Source organism: Tubulanus polymorphus, chromosome 7 (assembly GCF_964204645.1).
Source record: "Tubulanus polymorphus chromosome 7, tnTubPoly1.2, whole genome shotgun sequence".
In the NCBI taxonomy this organism is placed as follows: Eukaryota; Metazoa; Nemertea; class Palaeonemertea; order Tubulaniformes; family Tubulanidae; genus Tubulanus; species Tubulanus polymorphus.
Genome location: NC_134031.1, coordinates 15,942,431 through 15,962,425, shown reverse-complemented (window position 1 = coordinate 15,962,425; position 19,995 = coordinate 15,942,431). Strand labels below are relative to the sequence as shown.

General features: G+C 41.5%; 1 protein-coding gene across 1 annotated transcript; it reads left to right on the top strand.

The window, feature by feature from the left end:
* Positions 1 to 234: 234 nt before the first annotated feature.
* Positions 235 to 19,758, top strand: LOC141909201 (uncharacterized). Its single transcript, XM_074799587.1, has 23 exons — positions 235 to 714; positions 1,469 to 3,176; positions 3,266 to 3,436; positions 3,754 to 3,897; positions 4,402 to 4,641; positions 5,236 to 5,303; positions 5,384 to 5,525; positions 5,607 to 5,737; positions 6,072 to 6,247; positions 6,624 to 6,855; positions 7,098 to 7,212; positions 7,536 to 7,648; positions 7,779 to 7,944; positions 8,065 to 8,138; positions 8,851 to 9,051; positions 9,672 to 9,779; positions 10,292 to 13,747; positions 13,980 to 14,099; positions 14,307 to 14,447; positions 14,621 to 14,813; positions 16,547 to 16,701; positions 17,236 to 17,385; positions 17,866 to 19,758. The coding sequence occupies exons 1-23, from the start codon at positions 340 to 342 to the stop codon at positions 18,124 to 18,126; spliced, it is 8,640 nt and encodes a 2,879-aa protein (XP_074655688.1). The 5' UTR covers positions 235 to 339; the 3' UTR covers positions 18,127 to 19,758.
* Positions 19,759 to 19,995: the final 237 nt, after the last annotated feature.

The following is a 19,995-nucleotide window of genomic DNA, read 5'->3' as shown; positions in this document are numbered from 1 at the left end:
ATTATGAACTTAATAAAGCGCAGAACAGCTTGACCTAAATAAAAACTGCATACTGCATACGTCCTTGTCTTGATTATTCCAGACTAGACAGAGATAGGCTCATTTATTTATTTAGTAATTATACATAATTATGATAATTACAGGCTGTTGTTGTATAATGTGGTAATCTCTGACATGGAAGATAATTCATCGTCAAACAGTAGTGCTGTAGTACATATAGAACTAGAGGAACAATTTACCGATTCACCTCGTAGAAGACGCCGTAGATCGTGGTTCGACAACGCCGCTGTCCCACTGACGAAAATCACAAAAATTCTCCAAACGGCCCCGATCGACGAAATGGAGCATGGCGGCGGCGGATCGGGCGACGAAGACGTCGAGATTCTGATGCTGACGCATTTTTCGAAAACGCCTCGATTGAGTTTCGGCACCGTGCGAGTCGGAGCGACGAAATCGTGTCGAATCGTCATTCGTAATCCGCACGATTACGACCAGGACGTCGTCGTCGAGAAATTCCCGTTCAAGAAGAATTTCGCAATCGATTGTTGCGAAGAGTTCACGGTCGCCGCCGGCGACGATACGACGGTCAGAATCACGTGGCAGCCGAAACAGGAAGGGAACTGTCGCGAGATGGTTCAGTTTATGATCAGTGACGTTTATCGGTTGACGGCCATACTGTTCGGCGCCGCGGAAGAACCGCCGAAAAAGAAAAAGGTTCGTCTATTCCCCGTACGTTAAATGAAAACTTTAAATAAAAAAAACCAAGTTCCAGCCTTCAGGGTTCGTAGTTTGACAAAGTCTGAAAGTGCTTGATTTTGGAAAGATCTAGGATAGGTCCTGATTAGTGCAATACCTTACAGGTAAAAAGTGTTTAACTTAGCTTTAAGACTCCATGTCATCACAGGAAATTTTATGGCGGTCTGTCGTACCTTTCTAGTTAGTTATAACTTTGTTTAAATTTTAAGTAGTTGTTTCTTTCAAAATAAATTTTAGACTTGATCGCCAATGCATTTTCTTATTTCATGACTTAATTATTGATTTAGAAAAATGCCGGGAACTTGTCTATGGATTCAGGAATAAAAATGCTGACTTTTGCCTCAGTTCGAGTGCTACAAACCCTGGGCCCGATTTCATAGTCGAGACTTAAGTCCAAAAGTGATCTTTAATCTTAAGACTGGTCTTAAGTTGTTATATGGGCTATACAACCTAGATAGTCTAAGACTGGTCTTAAATATAAGCTATGACTATGGAACCGGCCCATGGTCTTAAGTTTCCGGCCAATTCTTAGACTTAAGTATTTATTGATAGTGGAACTGAGCGTAACGATTGCCAAATCAACTGTGGCAAGCAAGGAATAATGCTGGATTTCTCTGATTAAATTAGAACCCTTTTATCCTCATTGCGTAAAAATGATTCTCATATGCCACTCATTTAAATTAAGTTTTTTTAATTGATTTTTTATTTGCAGAGGAAACAATGGGGACCAAAAACCGGTGCTAAGAAACCACTAGCGGTTGTTCGACCGACCAACACGCCTCAGAAAATTCAACCGCAAGATGTGAAACCGCCAGCCGAAAATAAATCAGTTGTCTCCTTGGCTGTGAAGAAAATTCCGCTCCAACCAAGCAATAATTTAGATGTGCTTTCAGTTACTGGTGCCGTTAACTGTGCGACTCCAACGATTGGTGAAACCGTAAAGAAAGAAACAGAAATCTCGAATAAAAGTCTCACGCCAGTGACAGCCATCCTTCCGGAGACCGTCTCAACTCCGTCTTCGATGAGAAGATCACGCACGTATACTAAAATTCATAATAATACCAGTCCTTGTAAATTCAGTCGAACAATTTCTCCGGCCGATCGGAGTAGTAAAAGTCCGATCGGAAAAATAACGCCCGAATATCGCGAAACGATAAGTTATAGGCCTAGTGCTAATCAATTAAAAACCGATTCTGCTTCTGATAAGGTTCATGCGCGTAGTCCGGTAAGGTTAGGCCCGTCACCTGTACCGGAAGAGTCGTCTATATTGGATGATTCTATGCATTCGTTTTGTAGTCGAAATACCAGTTCGGGTTCTAAACAAACCGTAATTAGTCCGAATTCGTTTTTAAGAGACCTCGAAGATTCCAAAGCCGCCATTTCGACGGTCGGCAATGATGGCAAAGTTTGTCGTACTCCCGATAATCGGAAAGCGGACGGCAAAGAAAACCAGCGCGTCGATTCCGGTACGATTACGAAAAAGCCGAAACTTTCATCGGCGCAAAAAAATGCAGCTGCCTCGTCTCAACGCGCGAAGACCTCGGAAAAGTCTGATCGGAGCGTGAAATCGGCGACCGTTTCAAAAAATTCGAACTTCCGATCCTCTCCGAGCAAACACCATTTGTCGAGAAATTCTCCGATTTGTAATCCGACCACCGAGACGTCGACCGGAGGATTGTCTCCGGCGAAGATCATCAATAAGTTCCTCAGTCCGTCGAAGCTCGTCAATGAGAGTTTAGAATTGCCGGCGACGCCCGAAAATATGATCCGTCGATTGACCGTCGTCAAGTCTAAACCGACCGTTCTGAAAGTAGATTCGCATTGTCGGAAATTGTTCAACCGTAATAGAAATAATAACGGCGTGAATCCACCGGAATCTGATCCGATTCCTCGGATCGTAGTCACGTCGGCGAAAGAGGAATCTGAAGAAGAATCTGCCGAGGAATCGATATTGGCTCATCAACTCGATCAAACGCAAGACGATCAAAATAGTTCGGTGTTTCATACCGGTTTCTTCAAGCATTGTAATAGCGAATTAGTCGACGATGAAATAACAGACCTGACAGATCGATCGGGGAGTGCTCCGACGGATCGTATTTCAGGGAATGCTCTGATCACGAAAACCGCCGACGAAAATAGTAAAAAGCCTCCGTTGAGTCGATCTCGAGAGATCGGTCGCTCGATCGCGATGAGAAGTAAACATCCGTCGGCGCCGGAGAGGAAAACGCGATCGTGTTCGCTGACCGGCTCCGGTGGTGACACGAACGCTTTACATTCGAAAGCGGCGATAAAGCGGGGTCGATCGGCTTCAGGGGTCGGTGGCAAGAAACCGAGAACCGAGTCGTCGTCGTCTGAGTGCGCCGGTAAAGAAGCGAACGACGGGAAACGTTTGACTCGTACTGAAAAACTACGTATCGCGGGTACGTTTGAAAAAATCAATCTTTTCGTTAGTTTGATTTATATTTCGCTAATCAATTAAAACTATTGAATTATTTCATACTTTTCTCAGCTGCGCAGAAGAAGAGTGGTAACGACAAACCGACTGCGGCGGCAGCGTCAGCGGCTAAAACAACGACGGCTCCTCCCGTAAAACCGACGCTGAATACGAAACTGAGAACGAATTCGGTAAAAGGTGTCGCGCAAGCTCGATTAGTTCTGAATCGAAGATCGACGATGACAGGTAAATAATAATAACAACTCTTATTCAGGTATTTACTCGGCGGCCACTTACCTGGAAATCAGGGAAATGTCAGCGATTTTTGTTTGTTTGTTTTCGAAGTCAGGGAGTTGAGATTGTTAAATCGCACATAAAATTGAACAGTTCCCATCCTATGCTTTACGTTTTTGACTGTGTTAATTGATTGGGCTCTTAGTTGATCAAGTCAGGGGAAAGTCATGTTAGGGATTGGCCCGCGGGGAAAGCAAGTGGCCACCCTGATCGGTATGCATTGCGTAATCCTTCTAATAATGCGTTGTATATTACCGGTACATTTTCAGCTCTGCCCAAACATCCGTTGCCGTTTGCCGCTAAAAACATGTACTACGACGAACGTTGGATGGAGAAGCAGGAAAGAGGCTTCGTCTGCTGGATGAACTTCCTGTTAACGCCGCCGGAAGATAACGGTAAACAGAAACAGAAAGGTAATAAGAAATTTTACAAAATGCGAAAGAGAAAAATAATTCAATCATTAAGTCAGCTCTAACGAACGTTTGTGGAAAACATGGTATTGATTGTAAAGCTTTTTATATCGATTTGCTTTAATGAGCAAAACCTGTTGATGATTTAATATTTTATGCCAACAGTTTCGAAGTTTTTACCAAAGCCTAAACTTCATCAGAAACCAAAAAAACATATTCATGTATTATCATTTTATCAATCATATTATTTCGTTTCTCTGATGATAAAGTTAATTGAAAAATTTGAAACTGTCATAATAATGAAATAGGCCTACCGTAATTCTAAAAAATATCGACGTTTTAACCTTATTACCGGTATGTTATTTTCTTTTCTCGGATGACAAACTTTAGTCAAAAGAATGAATTATTACTGTAAAAACCCACAGTTAATGTAATTGACATCAACTGTGGGTTTTTGCTTGTTAACTCTACCAGCCATTGACTCTCGAGATGTTGGGTTTATTTCAGTGGACGCTGGAGCAATATCGATGGATTCCTCGACGCGAGTCGCGGATAAGATCGCACCGACGCGCGAGACGCTGTCGTTTCGCGCGTACGCCGCGCGACGTCGTTTGGATAAGCTACGGCGTCAGTGTTGCTGGTTGTTCCAGTCGTCGCCGATCGTTCGTATCATACAGAAACTGGAGTCGGAGATCGAATGCGGACATTTGAATATTCGTAAAGATCGGAAATTACACGCTGATGTCGGTAGGTTTGAGTTAATTATCGATAATAATTGATAATGGCAATTCATTCAGCCTAGAATATGCTCACTGGCTTTACGTAGAACATAGAGACAGTGAAAACTAAAACGAGTTAAAAGCTTTGATGAACAAATCGGTTTTGAGCTTCTATTTAAAAACATCGTTTGAAGGAATAGATTTAATCGGACTAGGTAAAGTATTCCTGAGTGCTGGGGCAGAGTACGCGAAGGCTCTATGACCGACTGAGACTAGATTAACGCGGGGAATGACTATCAACAATCCTCCACAAATTAGAATTCCGCACCCAGTTGTACGGTTCAATTACAAGGGCTCAGTTGCTCAAAAGTTGGTTAAAGTTAACCGGCGGATAAATAACAGCTGTAGTAACAATAAACTTTTAATTGTCACTATGCAAAATATCTGCTGGTTTACTCTAACTTTTAAGCAACTGGCCCCAGCCAGGTAGCTAACTAGTAAAATTGACTGTGGAACTGGGTCTGCTAGTATGAGTGGGTTGAACTTAGGGCTCTTGGCAGGTTAGTTTATTTTGCAGATGTCCGGTTTTTGCGGATTTGTGAATTTTCATATTATTTTGTAGGCATTAAACAGAAAATTCTAGATCTGATTCTATCGTACAATCCACTGTGGCTACGTATCGGAATGGAGGTCAGTAATATAGAAACCATGACATCCGTTATTTCTACTGTATATCCTGTATGAATTTATTGTTTTACCGATATTTGCAGACGATTTATGGTGAACTGCTGCTTCTGTCATCGTCCAGTGACGTGGTCGGTTTATCGCGGTACATTCTGACGCGATTGCTCAGTAATCCGGATATAGCTCAGGAATACGCGCACCCAACAGTTCCGCACTTATTCAAACCAGGTACGTACCTGCAAAACTAAAATAGAATATCTACCCCGAGTGGGATGAAATGTTCATTAACGATCTATTTATTGATTTAAGGTTATGATGATGCGTTGGCAAAATTCACGCTTAAGAAGTACCTGATGTTGGTTTTGTTTTTGGATAAGGCAAAGTCGGCGCGGCTGATCACGCATGATCCTTGCCTTTTCTGTAAAGATTCACCGATCAAGGTAAGCCGGGTTCTTACAGATCAGGGAATTCCGGATATATTTTTCCCTGCTGTGGGAAAATCTGGGAATTTATAATTTTTGGTATCTTGTCGTTCTTGCTGGTGACGAGTGGTACAAGGTACCTCTTGTAAAGATCTGAAGATATCTTATGATAATTATGATAGCAGGGAATTTCAGAGTAAATGAGCAGAATCAACAGTTGAGTTTCAAAGTTTTTTACCTAAATAGAGAAACTCTCAGAATAACTGTTATATCATCAACTGTGGGTTTGCTCATTACATTTAGTTTCTTTTAACAAGAAATATATATATATTCTATGAATGCTCGTTTACAGAGTAGCAGAGATTTACTGATTCAGTTCGCGCGCGATTATTTGAGCGGCGAAGGCGACATTACGAAACATCTCGGTTACCTAGGTTACGCAGTTGATCACGTGCAGACGGCGCTGGATGAATATGATTACGGCTCGACGAATTTGGCCGTTGATCTTCGCGATGGACTTCGCTTGACGTAAGTAACAAGTCTTTACTTTCTGAAGTAAATGAGAATTAGTTTTTTCTAGATTTTGATAATACTTAAAATTTTCAATTTCTGGCGAATGGCATGAAAAATATCAGAAATATTTGAAATTTTTCCATGGCTCTTACGGATCAGGGAATTCTGACTTTTCTTGAAAATCAGTGAAAAGTCAGAGAATCTGAATTTTTGGTGTCTTGTTGCTTTTAATGATGATGAGTGGCACAAGGAACCTCTTAATAAAAAACATCTCCCACAAGCTGAGGATATCATATAATAATTCAACCAGGGAAATGTATCAGAGAATTTTGGATTCCCTGTGATTTGCAAGAACACTGTGCTTCTAGTAGCGTACTGAATTTCTCTGTAGGCGTATAACTGAACTGTTAACGCAAGACTGGTCGCTTTCCGTCGGTCTGCGAGTTCCTGCAATCAGTCGACTTCAAAAAGTACACAACGTAGAAGTCGCTCTGAAGAAGCTCGTGTCGATCGGATTGGACGTCGAATGCGTGCAAGGAGGCAAAATAACTCCGAAAGATATCGTCGATGGACAGCGACAGAAAACACTCGCTTTGATGTGGAAACTGATCTTCAATTACCAGGTACATTATTTATAGACCAGGGGCTGCAGTTGCTCAAAGGTTGGTTAGAGTTAACATAGTGGCTAGTTGACATAGTGACAATTAAAACTTCATTATTACTATATGGTATTTATCCACCGGTTATCTAAAACCAACTTTTGAGCAACTGACCCCAGTTTTGGAATTTCATATACCGGTAAATTTGTGTCTTCGTTCATGTATTTCTATATAATTTTACGTCTATTTTACTGTGACATTTAAAGGTCAATGTTTTGGTCGACGAGGAGCAGCTGAAAGACGAAATCCATTTCCTCAAGCAGAACTTGAACCTGCAACGAGAGCTGGAAGCTTTCAATAACGATGAAGATACGGCTTTAGGTAGGCCTAGAACTAATTCTTTATTGATCAAAGTAATTGCCATAATTTAGAATATACTCTTTGGCTTACAAATTAAGAAGTGAAGTGATAGGTGTAGAAATTTTAAAAATCATGAATACAATAGATCAGGAATAAAGAATCTGAGAATAGTAAAATTATGTCTTCACTTAAGATTTAAAAGTAACTAAGAATGGACTAAAATGTCAATGGTAAGGTTACTTATTCCAAAGATAGTAAAAGACTCAAAGCGGACAAAATTATCTTGGAACAATTTGAATCGTATATCCAGCTCGATGGTTAGTTGTATGTATCATCTACTTCAGGTCTTCCGCGAAGTCGACAGTCGTGTAATGCCGATGATCTCTACTTCAAATCACCGTGTTTAAGTTTGCTGTTGAAATGGTGCCAGGTGGTCTGTTCTTACTACGCAATGAAGGTATAATAATAAATTATTGGTATCTTATGAAACCTCATCCAAAAATCATCGGCGATATTCTGTGAAGCGATTAATGAGTTGTCAGTCTATTCAGATTTACTCAAATTGAGGAGTGCTGTATTTATCATAGGTGGAAAATTTCACCGTCTCATTTTCCGATGGTCGAGCTTTGTGTTGTATCATCCATCACTATCACCCCGGGTTACTGCCGCTCACCGATATCAAAATGGAAACGACTCAGACGTTATCGGGAGATAAACACGACGACAGCGACGCCAGTGGCGATGATGACCACGGTAGTTCCTGGCTCTCCTACAGTCCCGGTAGATATTTTATTTCCGAACTCTCGAAGTCTCGTACAGTGATTTTTAGGTCCGTATTTGAAGTAAAGTTTCATACACGAAATTGTCTTTCAGCGACCGGCCGACCAAAAATCTACCACGAACTGTTGGCGAATGAAAAGATAAATTTCAAACTCGTCCATGAAAAGGTCTGAAATTATGAATTTTGTCCTCTAAAAATTATCATTGCCCAGAATTTTACTGGGTTCGTAAAGAAAATGCTTTTAAAGGTGCTTGAAACAGCTTTAATTTGAGCAAAATGCCTGAGACTCGTTAAAAACTCCTTCAATTTTGAGAAATAGACTACACCTAAATTGGTATAGTTGGTACCAGGGTATTTTTTACCCAATTAGGCGGTTACCGAGTAGTGTAAAGAATTAAACACCAAATTAATGGTTTTCCGAGATAGACATTACCGATTAAGGAGTCTATAGTAGAACGATAACCACACTCAAACGTGGTCAACGGATGATTAGATAAAAACCCACTATCTACAGATTAAAAGGATTTAAAAACAAGAATTTATTCATTCAATCTAAAATATATAGAAGACACGACGTTTCGATCTCACCCTAGAGATCATGTGACCTGACACCTGATGATGATCTCCAGGGTGAGATTGAAACTGTCGTGTCTTCTATATATTTTAGATTGAATAAATAAATTCTTGTTTTTAAATTCTTTTAATCTGTAGATAGTGGGTTTTTATCTTATTAGAGTCTATAGTACATAGAGGGACATAGAAGTGATGCAAGCACTTCCTCACCAACTGGGAAAAACATGAGTCGAGTCTACAGTGATCTCATAGCTTTCGTTAGTTCTAATCTTTCAGATTTCTCAGTGATTTGATGAATATTTCAGGTTTCTGAACTCGGCGGTATACCGTTAATGGTTAAATCGATCGACATGTCGAACACAATTCCCGACGAGAAAGTCGTCATCACGTACGTGTCGTTTCTGTGCGCGCGACTGATGGATATTCGCTCGGAGTGTCGAGCGGCTCGCGTCATACAGGCCGCGTGGAGAAAATACCGATTGACGAAACTCGTAGCTCATAAAAATGTAAGCGTACCAAAATATGAGTTTATCTATACACACAGGCTTTATTTACAGCGCTTTTAACAAACTACTGGGTAGGGTATAATATTAGTCATCTATATAGCCCAGGTATCCTAAATGGAGTCTAGTACAATTGCACTTTAAAATTGGTATTACTCCCAGCCTGTATTCATGTATCAGTCATCTCTCCTTTGGGAAAAGTAACATCCGAGCAACTGCTAGGTGCTCAGGAGCCGTGAATCAGGCCAGGTTACTATTCACTCCTGGGTGTAGAGTGACAATGAGGATAAGTGTCTTGCCCGCGGATACTACGGCAATGTAAGGGATTTCGAACCCACGACCTGGCTTCCCGCAGTCGAACGCTCTAACCACTCGTCCACACCGCTCGCTCTAAGCTAGATTTTTATGCCATATTTAGATATTCGTAGAACAATATTCGAAGCCAGGTCAGCATATTGTTAGCAAAGCGTCTTCCCTCTAGACCATCGAGGATCGTTGAATCCCTCCGAATTTTAACTACATAATGCACTCAACCTTACCCTATCCCTTGACCTTTATTCAGAACTAGCGCAGTTGTTTTTGTCTTGTTGCACCTGTTATTTGTGTTTTCTATTATTTTCAAGGTTAAACTAACCGCTGTTCGAGTCATTCAGAAACACGTCCGTCTGTTTCTGACCAGACGTAAACGATTGATCAAAGAGAAGAAAACCAGAGCTGTGGTCATTTTACAGGTAAAGGATTATTGATTATTGAAAATGTTTTTAAAAATCAGAATTTACCGTGAAGAGCGAATATCCCGAAGTTGTTCATGTTAACCTCTTCGCTACCATAGGTAATGTAACGCCCCCCACCAGAGCATTTTCCCATATTCATATTTATTTTCGATTCAGTTCAGTATTTGAGGCACTGATTCGCCATATATGAGTCAATAGTGTAACTAAATTGAAGCAGACGATTATTTAGTACATCTATACACAAGCGGCGCAGTGACTCACCACACCAGCAATTGAAGTAAATGAATATATTTGCGACGTAAATATACGTCGCGCATGGTGAGAGAAGGTCGTTATTTGCGACGTAAATATACGTCACGCATGGTAGCGAAGAGGTTAAATGAACTGTTCATGCTCATTAGAAAATTAGATTTATTTTGTGATCGCTTGGATTGACAGTTACCTGAACTCTACGATTCACATCGAAAATCTAAGTCTTAGTTATCAATTTATTGATATTTTTCCTTCAGGCGTACGTTCGTAGGTTCCTCTCGCAGAGACGCGTCGCCAGAGAACACCGCGCCGCTACGATCATTCAATCGGCGTTCAGAACGTATCGATGTCGATCTCGATACGTCGGAATCCTACGAGCAGTTCGAACGATTCAACGCAAATTCCGCGCTACAAAACTGATGTTAAACGCGCGATCGGAATTCGTAGGGAAGAGAACCGTGGCAGTCGTCATTCAGAGGAATATCAGGCGTTACTTGCTTGCGAAACGGAATCATCGCGAATCGGAAGCTGCATTGACGATTCAATCCGCGTGGAGAATGTGCGTCTGTCGTCGTCGATATCAACGACTGAAATCGTCCGCTCGATTTGTGCAGACGTTTTATCGCGGTCGATTAGCGACGTTACGCGATCGTTACTCGTATTTACAGCGACGCGGCGCCGCCGTCTACATCCAGAGGGCGTTCCGGTCGTATCTCGGTTACAAGAATCGAATTCGTATCCGGGCGGCTGTCGCGATTCAGTCGTGGTGGAGGGGTGAACTAGTGCGTCTTGAAGTCGCGAGGATGACGGTCGCCACCGGTATTATCCGAGAGCGTTATCGCGGCCATGTGCTGACGAAACTTTGTCGTATGAGATTCCTGCAGCTACGTATTGCGAGTACGGTGATTCAGACGGCGTATCGCACGAGTCGCCAGCGCCGAGAATACCAGCGCCTACGAGCATCGGTAATACGCATCCAAGCGTCGTGGCGCGGTTACCGAGAACGCGAGCGCTATCGACGAGTGACGCGAGCTTGTCGTCTGATTCAGAGTCGTTTCCGCGTGTATCGAACGATGTCTCGACAGCGCGACGAATTCAGACGCGTCAGATCGGCTGCGGTAGTGGTTCAGAAGAATCTACGCGCGATGCTGTATCGTCGGCGTTATTCGCGCATGGTTAGAGCGGCCGTCGCGATTCAGACAAGTTTCCGCGCATACGTTCATCGCCGGAGATTCTTGTCATTGCGATGCGCGGCATCGATCGCGCAGAGCGTCTATCGGCGCGGTCGACTCGCAAAGCGCACGCGAGAAGAATTCGCGAGAATGAAATCGGCGGCCGTTTCCATACAGAGCTACGTTCGAATGGTCAACGATAGAAGGCGGTTCGTAACGACGAAGCGAGCGGTCCTGACCGTCGAAACGGCGTATATAGCGTACCGTCTTAGAATACAGAGATCCGAAGCTGCTTCGACGATTCAGAAGTTTTACAGAAGTTACAAGCTAGGAAGCGCCGTCAGGGAGATGTACTTGCGGCGTAAGGAATCGGCGTGTATAATTCAGCAGGTGTTCCGTTCGTTCTTACGGAAGAAACAAGAACGACGCGAACGCGCTGCTACGACGATTCAGTCTTATTTCCGAATGACTCGTTGCAGACTGCGATTCCTCGAACAGAAACGTGCGGCTGTCGTTCTACAGTCGTTTTATAGAACGTACGCCCGGCGAAACGAATACCGGCGGCTTCTACGAGCTACGCGGATTATTCAGAGTCGGTATCGCCATTTCAAACTGGCGCAGTCGACCAGACGTGAGTTCGTACGAGTCAAATCAGCGGCGGTCGTCGTGCAGACGTTAGTCAGGATGAGACTAGCACAACGTCAGTTCGCATTGTGGAGACAATCGGCCGTTTTAATCCAGCGTTCATTCCGCGCTTACAAGCTACGTAAACAATTCATTGCGATGAAACGGGCAGCACTGGTTATCGAACGCGCTTACTCGAATTATCGCGCCCGGAAAGATGCGAGACATGCGTTTGCGAGGAGGAGAGACGCGGTCGTTCGTATCCAAGCGATCGTCCGCGGTCGCGCGACGCGTCAGCGATACGCCAAGCTGAAAAACGCAGTCATCCGTGCGCAGGCGATCTGGCGAGGGCGAAAAGTTCGGTGCGAATTGCTACGATTGACGATGGCGGTTATTACGATTCAGAGATCGTATCGTCGGATGATCAGGCGTAGATTAGACGAGGCCGATCGGCGGCGTCAGGACGGCGCGGCTGTTATCATCCAGTCGGCATGGCGTCGATATTCGCAGCGCCGGAATTACGAACAGAAGAAATTGAACGCAATCGCGATTCAGTCCGCTTGGCGGATGTTTTCAGCGCGTCGGGAATTCGCACGACGGAAATGGGCGGCGATTACGATTCAGAAAACGTATCGAGGGTATTCCAGACGCGTCGAGTTTCTCGTCCGTAAGGGGGCGTGCATCGCGATACAGGCGGTCGTACGCGGGTGGCTCGCGCGTTTGAGATACCGCCGGCAGCAATTGGCCGCCATGTGCGTCCAATCGTGCGTTCGCGCTTTCTTACTGAGGCGTCGGTTCGTCCGTCAGAAACAAGCCGCAATCACGATTCAACGCTTTTATCGAGCTACGAAGGCAGCTCGGTCGATCCGCGCTGATTATCTTAAACGGCGTGATTCCATCGTTTGTATTCAAGCGTTTTATCGCATGTTCGCCGCGCGTGAATGTTATTTACGATTGCGTCGCGCGGCGATCGTAATTCAGAGTAGTCGGCGTCAGATTTGCTGCGCGCGTCGATTCGAGCGAATTCGCCGGGCCGCGGTCACGATTCAGAAATTCTACCGGAGATATCGCGTAGCTCGCGGCGAACGCGAAGAGTTGGCACGTGTGATCCGATCGTGTATCGCGATTCAATCGGCGTTCAGGCGTTGGTCGTGTCGCCGTAGATTTCTCGAGCGGCGTTCGGCGACCGTTACAATACAAGCGTGCGTTCGCGGTCGGTTCATTCGCTGTCGATTCCTGCGTTTGAAAAATGCTGCGATCGTCATTCAACGGCGATTCCGCGCTCGACGAGAAGTTCGTTGTCAGAGAGGTCAGTTCGAGGCATTACGCGCGGTGGTTTTGATTATTCAGAGACGTTACCGGTCGCGAGTTGAGACGAGGAACGCGGTGGTTAGGCTTACGGCGATGACGCACGCTGCTGTGCGCATTCAGTCGGCGTATAGAGGATACCTCGTCCGTCGAGTTCAAGCGCGGAGAATATCGGCCGCCTTGACGATCCAATCTTATTGGCGTATGCGCGTCATTAAGCTGCGGTTTACCCGGACACGACGCGCCGTTATTGAGATACAGCGACGTTGGCGCGCGTGCGTGTTGGCACGGCGCGTACGATACGAATATCTAGTTATGTTAGGAGCGTTGATCACCGTGCAGTCCCACGTGCGAGGTACACTCGCGAGAAAACGCTACGACCTGAAGAAGATGCGCGTGGCGGCGATCGCGATTCAGAAACGTTGGCGCAGCCATCGCGAAACGCGTATGATACGCGCGGCTGTTCGTATACAGTCGTGGTTCCGTATGCGCCGAGCGAGATCGGCGTACGCGTCAACGATTCGCGCGATTACGCGGATTCAAGCGATCGTCAGAGGTGCGATAGCGCGAGAACGCTTCGCGAACATTCGACAGGAAAGAATCCTCGAAGTAAGTCTTACTCAAACTTAATCATTTCTTAGCTGGGTTTTGATTGAACATGTTCCCGTTTAGGAATTATATCAATTCCGGATAACAAACTGTACCAGCCGCTTCTATCAGGTTTACAGATTAATATGCTTTTCCTGAATATCTTGAGCCAATTCTGGTTGAAAACCAACACACATGCTCCAATCTTTGGCCTCAAAATTGAAACGCTTTCTCAATTGTATTCTACGTGTAGATTCAAAGAAGAAATGAGAAAAGGAAAGTGGCAGCTGTGATAATACAGAGATTCGTAAGAGAATGGATTAAAAAACGTGAAGCCATTAAAATACAAGACGATGCAGCTCGAATTATACAGGTATTGAAATCAATTTAGGCTAGTTACAGTGTATGAAGTTTATATGAACGGGCAAAAATATGAAGATTTAACTACGACAATCTATCACACTGATATTTCAGTTCACCACTATATATATGTATTACTAACTCTTCAATTAATTAGATAAACTTCTGTTAGTTGAAAGTAACCACAAATAACCCTAGTTAAACGTTTTGTATTTTATAGAGATGGACACGCGCTAAGCTAACGCAAAAACGATACCGGACAAAGAGATCGGCGGCTGTGATAATACAGAGACATGTAAGAGAATGGATTCAGAGACATCAGGCCGTTAAAATACGAGATAAAGCATCAAGGATCATACAGGTATTGTTAAGGATCCAGTTCCACAGTCACGAGTTAGAGTTAAAATTAGTTTATTTTCAAATCTTAACTCACAACTGTTAAAATGGGTCAGGATATTTCATCGAATTCGGGATTCGTTTTCCGTTTTTAAAGCATCGTTGAATTTTGACACCAAATTTCTTTCAATATTACAGGCTTTTTGGCGCGGTCACTCGATACGTCGTAACGTCAAAAACAAGAAGATCATCAACGCGCGTAAACGAATATCGGACGCGAATCGCAACGTCACCGATTCGAAACGTCTTTGCAACCGTACGACATACGGTCTGGATTGTTTGTTGAAATGTCGACAGCTTTCGTTGATTCTCGAAGCTGTAATGAATCTCGGTTAGTTGTTGACGCTACTCTCTCTCTCTCTCATTACAATTATTAGATTGGAATCATTACAAATATTAGATTCAGGGCTTTCAACCAATAATTAGTGTTTCCTCTGCCTTTCAATTAGTGTTTCAATCTCTAATTAGTGTTTCTGCTTCTAATCAATGCTTCTAGTTCTAATCTGTTTCTGCTGCCTCTAATCAGTGTTTCTTCTATCTCTTATTAATTAGTTTCTTCTACCTATTATTAATCATTGTTTCTTCTACCTCTAATTAATCAGTGTTTCTGCTACCTCTAATTAATCAGTGTTTCTTCTACCTCTTATTAATTAGTGTTTCTTCTATCTCTTATTAATTAGTTTCTTCTACCTATTATTAATCAGTGTTTCTTCTATCTCTTATAATTTAGTGTTTCTTCTATCTCTTATTAATTAGTTTCTTCTACCTATTATTAATCAGTGTTTCTTCTATCTCTTATTAATTAGTGTTTCTTCTATCTCTTATTAATCAGTGTTTCTTCTACCTCTTATTAATCAGTGTTTCTGCTCCCTCTAATTAATCTGTGTTTCTGCTACCTCTAATTAATCAGTGTTTCTTCTACTTCTAATTAATCAGTGTTTCTTCTACCTCTAATTAATCAGTGTTTCTTCTACTTCTAATTAATCAGTGTTTCTGCTACCTCTAATTAATCAGTGTTTCTTCTACTTCTAATTAATCAGTGTTTCTTCTACCTCTAATTAATCAGTGTTTCTGCTCCCTCTAATTAATCAGTGTTTCTTCTACCTCTAATTAATCAGTGTTTCTGCTCCCTCTAATTAATCAGTGTTTCTTCTACCTCTTATTAATCAGTGTTTCTTCTACTTCTAATTAATCAGTGTTTCTTCTACCTCTAATTAATCAGTGTTTCTGCTCCCTCTAATTAATCAGTGTTTCTTCTACCTCTAATTAATCAGTGTTTCTTCTACTTCTAATTAATCAGTGTTTCTTCTACCTCTAATTAATCAGTGTTTCTGCTCCCTCTAATTAATCAGTGTTTCTTCTACCTCTAATTAATCAGTGTTTCTGCTCCCTCTAATTAATCAGTGTTTCTTCTACCTCTTATTAATTAGTGTTTCTTCTATCTCTTATTAATTAGTTTCTTCTACCTATTATTAATCAGTGTTTCTTCTATCTCTTATTAATTAGTGTTTCTTCTATCTCTTATTAATTAGTTTCTTCTACCTATTATTAATCAGTGTTTCTTCTATCTCTTATTAATTTGTGTTTCTTCTATCTCTTATTAATTAGTTTCTTCTACCTATTATTAATCAGTGTTTCTTCTATCTCTTATTAATCATTGTTTCTTCTACCTCTAATTAATCATTGTTTCTTCTATCTCTAATTAATCAGTGTTTCTTCTACCTCTAATTAATCAGTGTTTCTTCTACCTCTTATTAATCAGTGTTTCTTCTACTTCTAATTAATCAGTGTTTCTTCTACCTCTAATTAATCAGTGTTTCTGCTCCCTCTAATTAATCAGTGTTTCTTCTACCTCTAATTAATCAGTGTTTCTGCTCCCTCTAATTAATCAGTGTTTCTTCTACCTCTAATTAATCAGTGTTTCTGCTCCCTCTAATTAATCAGTGTTTCTTCTACCTCTAATTAATCAGTGTTTCTCCTACCTCTAATTAATCAGTGTTTCTCCTACCTCTAATTAATCAGTGTTTCTGCTGCCTCTAATCAGTGTTTCTCTATTATTCACAGAAATAGCTAGTCGTTATTCGTGGACGTGTTGTGAACGAATGGTCGGTGGAAACGCTGTACACGTGTTATTCACGCTCATACACAACTGCAATCGTAGCGTACCACACATGGAAATCATCAAATATATCATCAGCATTCTTATTAATCTAGCCAAGGTATGTACGCGTGAAAAATGATGTTCACAGCAAAATTAGCAGGATCTTAAAACTCTTAAAAGAGTCAAACTTAACTGATAATTTTGGACGTTTGTTCAGGGCTGTAATCATTTACAGGGTGCCTACGACTCTGATTCCTTTTAAAAACTCCTGAAATGCTTTTAAAGGTGCTTGAAATTCCTTTAATTTGAGCCAAACGCTCTTACAAAACTCGTTTAAAGCTTGCTTCAATCTTGAGAAGTGGGCTATAAGAAATGTTTTTATTTTAAATACTATCAGAAACCAGGAATTGTGTTTACCCAATTAGGCAGTTACCGAATTAAAAGCCAAGTTTATTAGTGTCAAGGATAATGATTGCTTAGAAAACCACTGTGTCAACGGTTTACGAAGATGAACTACCAATTTAGGAGGAGTCTACTGTAATTGGCCTGGGATATGAAAGTGATGCGGACACTTCCTAGAAATTTGCTCCTTCAAAGCTCCTTATATCGAGGAATGTAAATCTTGATTAATCTGTTGTTGATATATTTTCAGTGTAAACGGACTCAGCGTTACGTCTACGAATCGAGCAATTCGTTGAGCATTCTCGTCGAGTTACTGCAGCATTATCTCGGTAAAGGTATCGTGTTCACGAAGACGTGTACGCTGATAGCGATTCTGGCGCAAGATGAAGATCGTGCAAAGGTATGTTCTCTTCGTTATATAGAAGCACTTTAAACCGTGTCAACTGTAGATAGATAAGAACAAAAAACAGGGTGGCCGCTTACCTGGAAATCAGGGAAAGTTAGAATTTTGTCAAAAAGCTAAAGAATCTGGGAAATAAGATAAAAACCCACTATGTACAAATTAAAAGAATTTAAAAACAAGAAATGTATTAATTCGAACAATCTAAAATGTATAAGATATGGGAAAAGTCAGGGAAATTATTTCAGATTGCGAATCGCGTGTAAAGTTAAACATTTTCCGTCTAAGTCTCGTGTCTGATTGGATTCTTAGCAGATCAATTCTGGGAAAACAACGTTCATGTCAGTGAAGGGATTAGTCAGGGCAAAAGCAAGTCAGATAAAGCATCTGCCGCTCAGGCCGCCTTGAAAAAAGTTCAATATTAGAATTTTATGCGATTAAATCTCCTTTTTGATATTTTCGTGTGTATTTTTATTCTAGCATATGGCCGCGGATAAAGCGAACATGGACAAAATCGTCAGCATTCAAAACATCACCGAACGCAAGAATCAACTGCGCGAGAAATACCAGAAACAGAAGAATTCGAACGTCGACTTATTGGCGACGAAACTGCACAAGAAGCCGGTGTTTCATCCGGAATGGGTGATCAAACGAAACAGTATCAAAGAGATGGAAGATCCGGTGATGGCGATACAAGTCGTCGCTGCTGCTTTGCATTTAAAACCGAAATCGAAAAAATAGATACTTCGATATCGTTTCTATATTCAATTTGATAAAGTGATTATTAGTGATATGTGGGACCATCCGTTTAGTACGCACGCACGATAGGGAGTCTGATAAAATTTATGCAAGCATACAAATGCGTACATGGGAGGGAGTAAGTGCGTACAGGGGAGGGAGTAAGTGGCTCCGCGTACGGTACACACCTAATAATCAATTTTGCACTCTATTGACCGTTCATTCTGCATTCGAGTTCAAAATGAAGTGAGATTTAAGGATTTTAAGTTCTCTATCGCGTTCTTTATAATTTTGTATGACTGCGACATCGACTATTTCAGAATTAATTTAATACGCGGTACCATCGTCGCCACCTATCCGCTGAAAACAGAACTAAAACGTGTTATTCTCAATGATAAAAACGTCAAATTTTATACGAACTTATCATTCTTGCGTACGTACTGGGGTTAAAGTGAAAAGTATAGCCGCGTACAAGTGGGGTAAAAAATTGGCGGATTTTTGCGTACGCACTAAATGGATGGTCCCTATTGAGCTTTTGACGCATCGAGAAATGAACCATGATGTAAGACTTGTTATCGTGTCAAGGGCTCTTTACTGAGAGTGTAGAGAGCGCGTTCGAATACAACGATCGTATATTTATTACGGTAGATTATTACGTAATGATTACATATTCGTTTGGTTATTAGAATACGTGTTACTCGCTTTTTGTAACTTATGTTTTTAATGCGTGAAAAAGGCGTTGAGTTTTTGAATGATGGATTGAATGTTGCCATTTGTGAAAGAAGAACTTGGTATTTTGCTTGAAGCTGAATGAAAGTGTATAGAATGGTACTCGATGCACTGGAGCCGGTTGCTCAAAAGTTGATTAAAGATAACCAGCGGATGAATACCATAGTAACAATGAACTTTTAATTTTCACTATGTCAACTATCCACTGGTTAACTCTAACCAACTTTTTAGCAACTGTCCCCTGGTAGTTTAGATTGGGCTTTGTACTGCACAGTTTGGAAGTTCTTTTTGCATTTATTCTAGAATACTGTTCACAGCGGTATATGATTGTGATACATTCTCTATGACTATTACATTATTGAATATTCATATATACGATATTCACTTATACGAATCATTCGGGACCAATTTATTTTTGTTTATGAGAAATATGTATTTAGAATCGCATTTAAACACCTAGAGCTAAACAAATCAAAATCCGCGTTAAGGGGGGAGATTAGACCGTAGACATTTTATACACTGCGTTTAAACGTTTTTAATCGAATTGCCGAACAACTTTTAAAAGGACAGCTTTAGGCTAAAAAAAAACTGATACTTCGTTTCTCGGCAGCGGCCGGGTCATTTTGTAAAATATGATACAATTTGTTATCAGTTCCTTTCTATGGCTGCCACGTCTGTTATGGTAAAATTGATCACGATTTTGAAAAAAATATATAGGGTAGATAGGCCGCCGGCCGGGTTGAGTTTTAAGCTCAGCAGAGCGGAGAAACGAGGTATGAATTTGTTTTAGCCTAATGATTGTATATGTATAATAACACTTGTATTTTATCGAGAGCATTTAACCGAACTGAAAAATTCTTCTCGTATCATTTATAAGACCTTTTTGTATTTTTATGATAATAAATGCTCGGTGAAAAATAGATATCGCGTTTAGAGTTTTGGTTGTCTGGTTGTTAGAATATTCCATTAAAAAAGCAACGTCGCTTTCTACCAAGTCAAATGAAAAATCCAATCAATATCCCATGCTGAAAATTGTTTGATAACAGCGGGTATATATGTATTCCCAATGCAAGAAGAGGGGTATCTTTTGTTCTGATTTTTAAACTAATCCGAAAAAAACCAGTTTCTGTTTGGGTGTGCTAG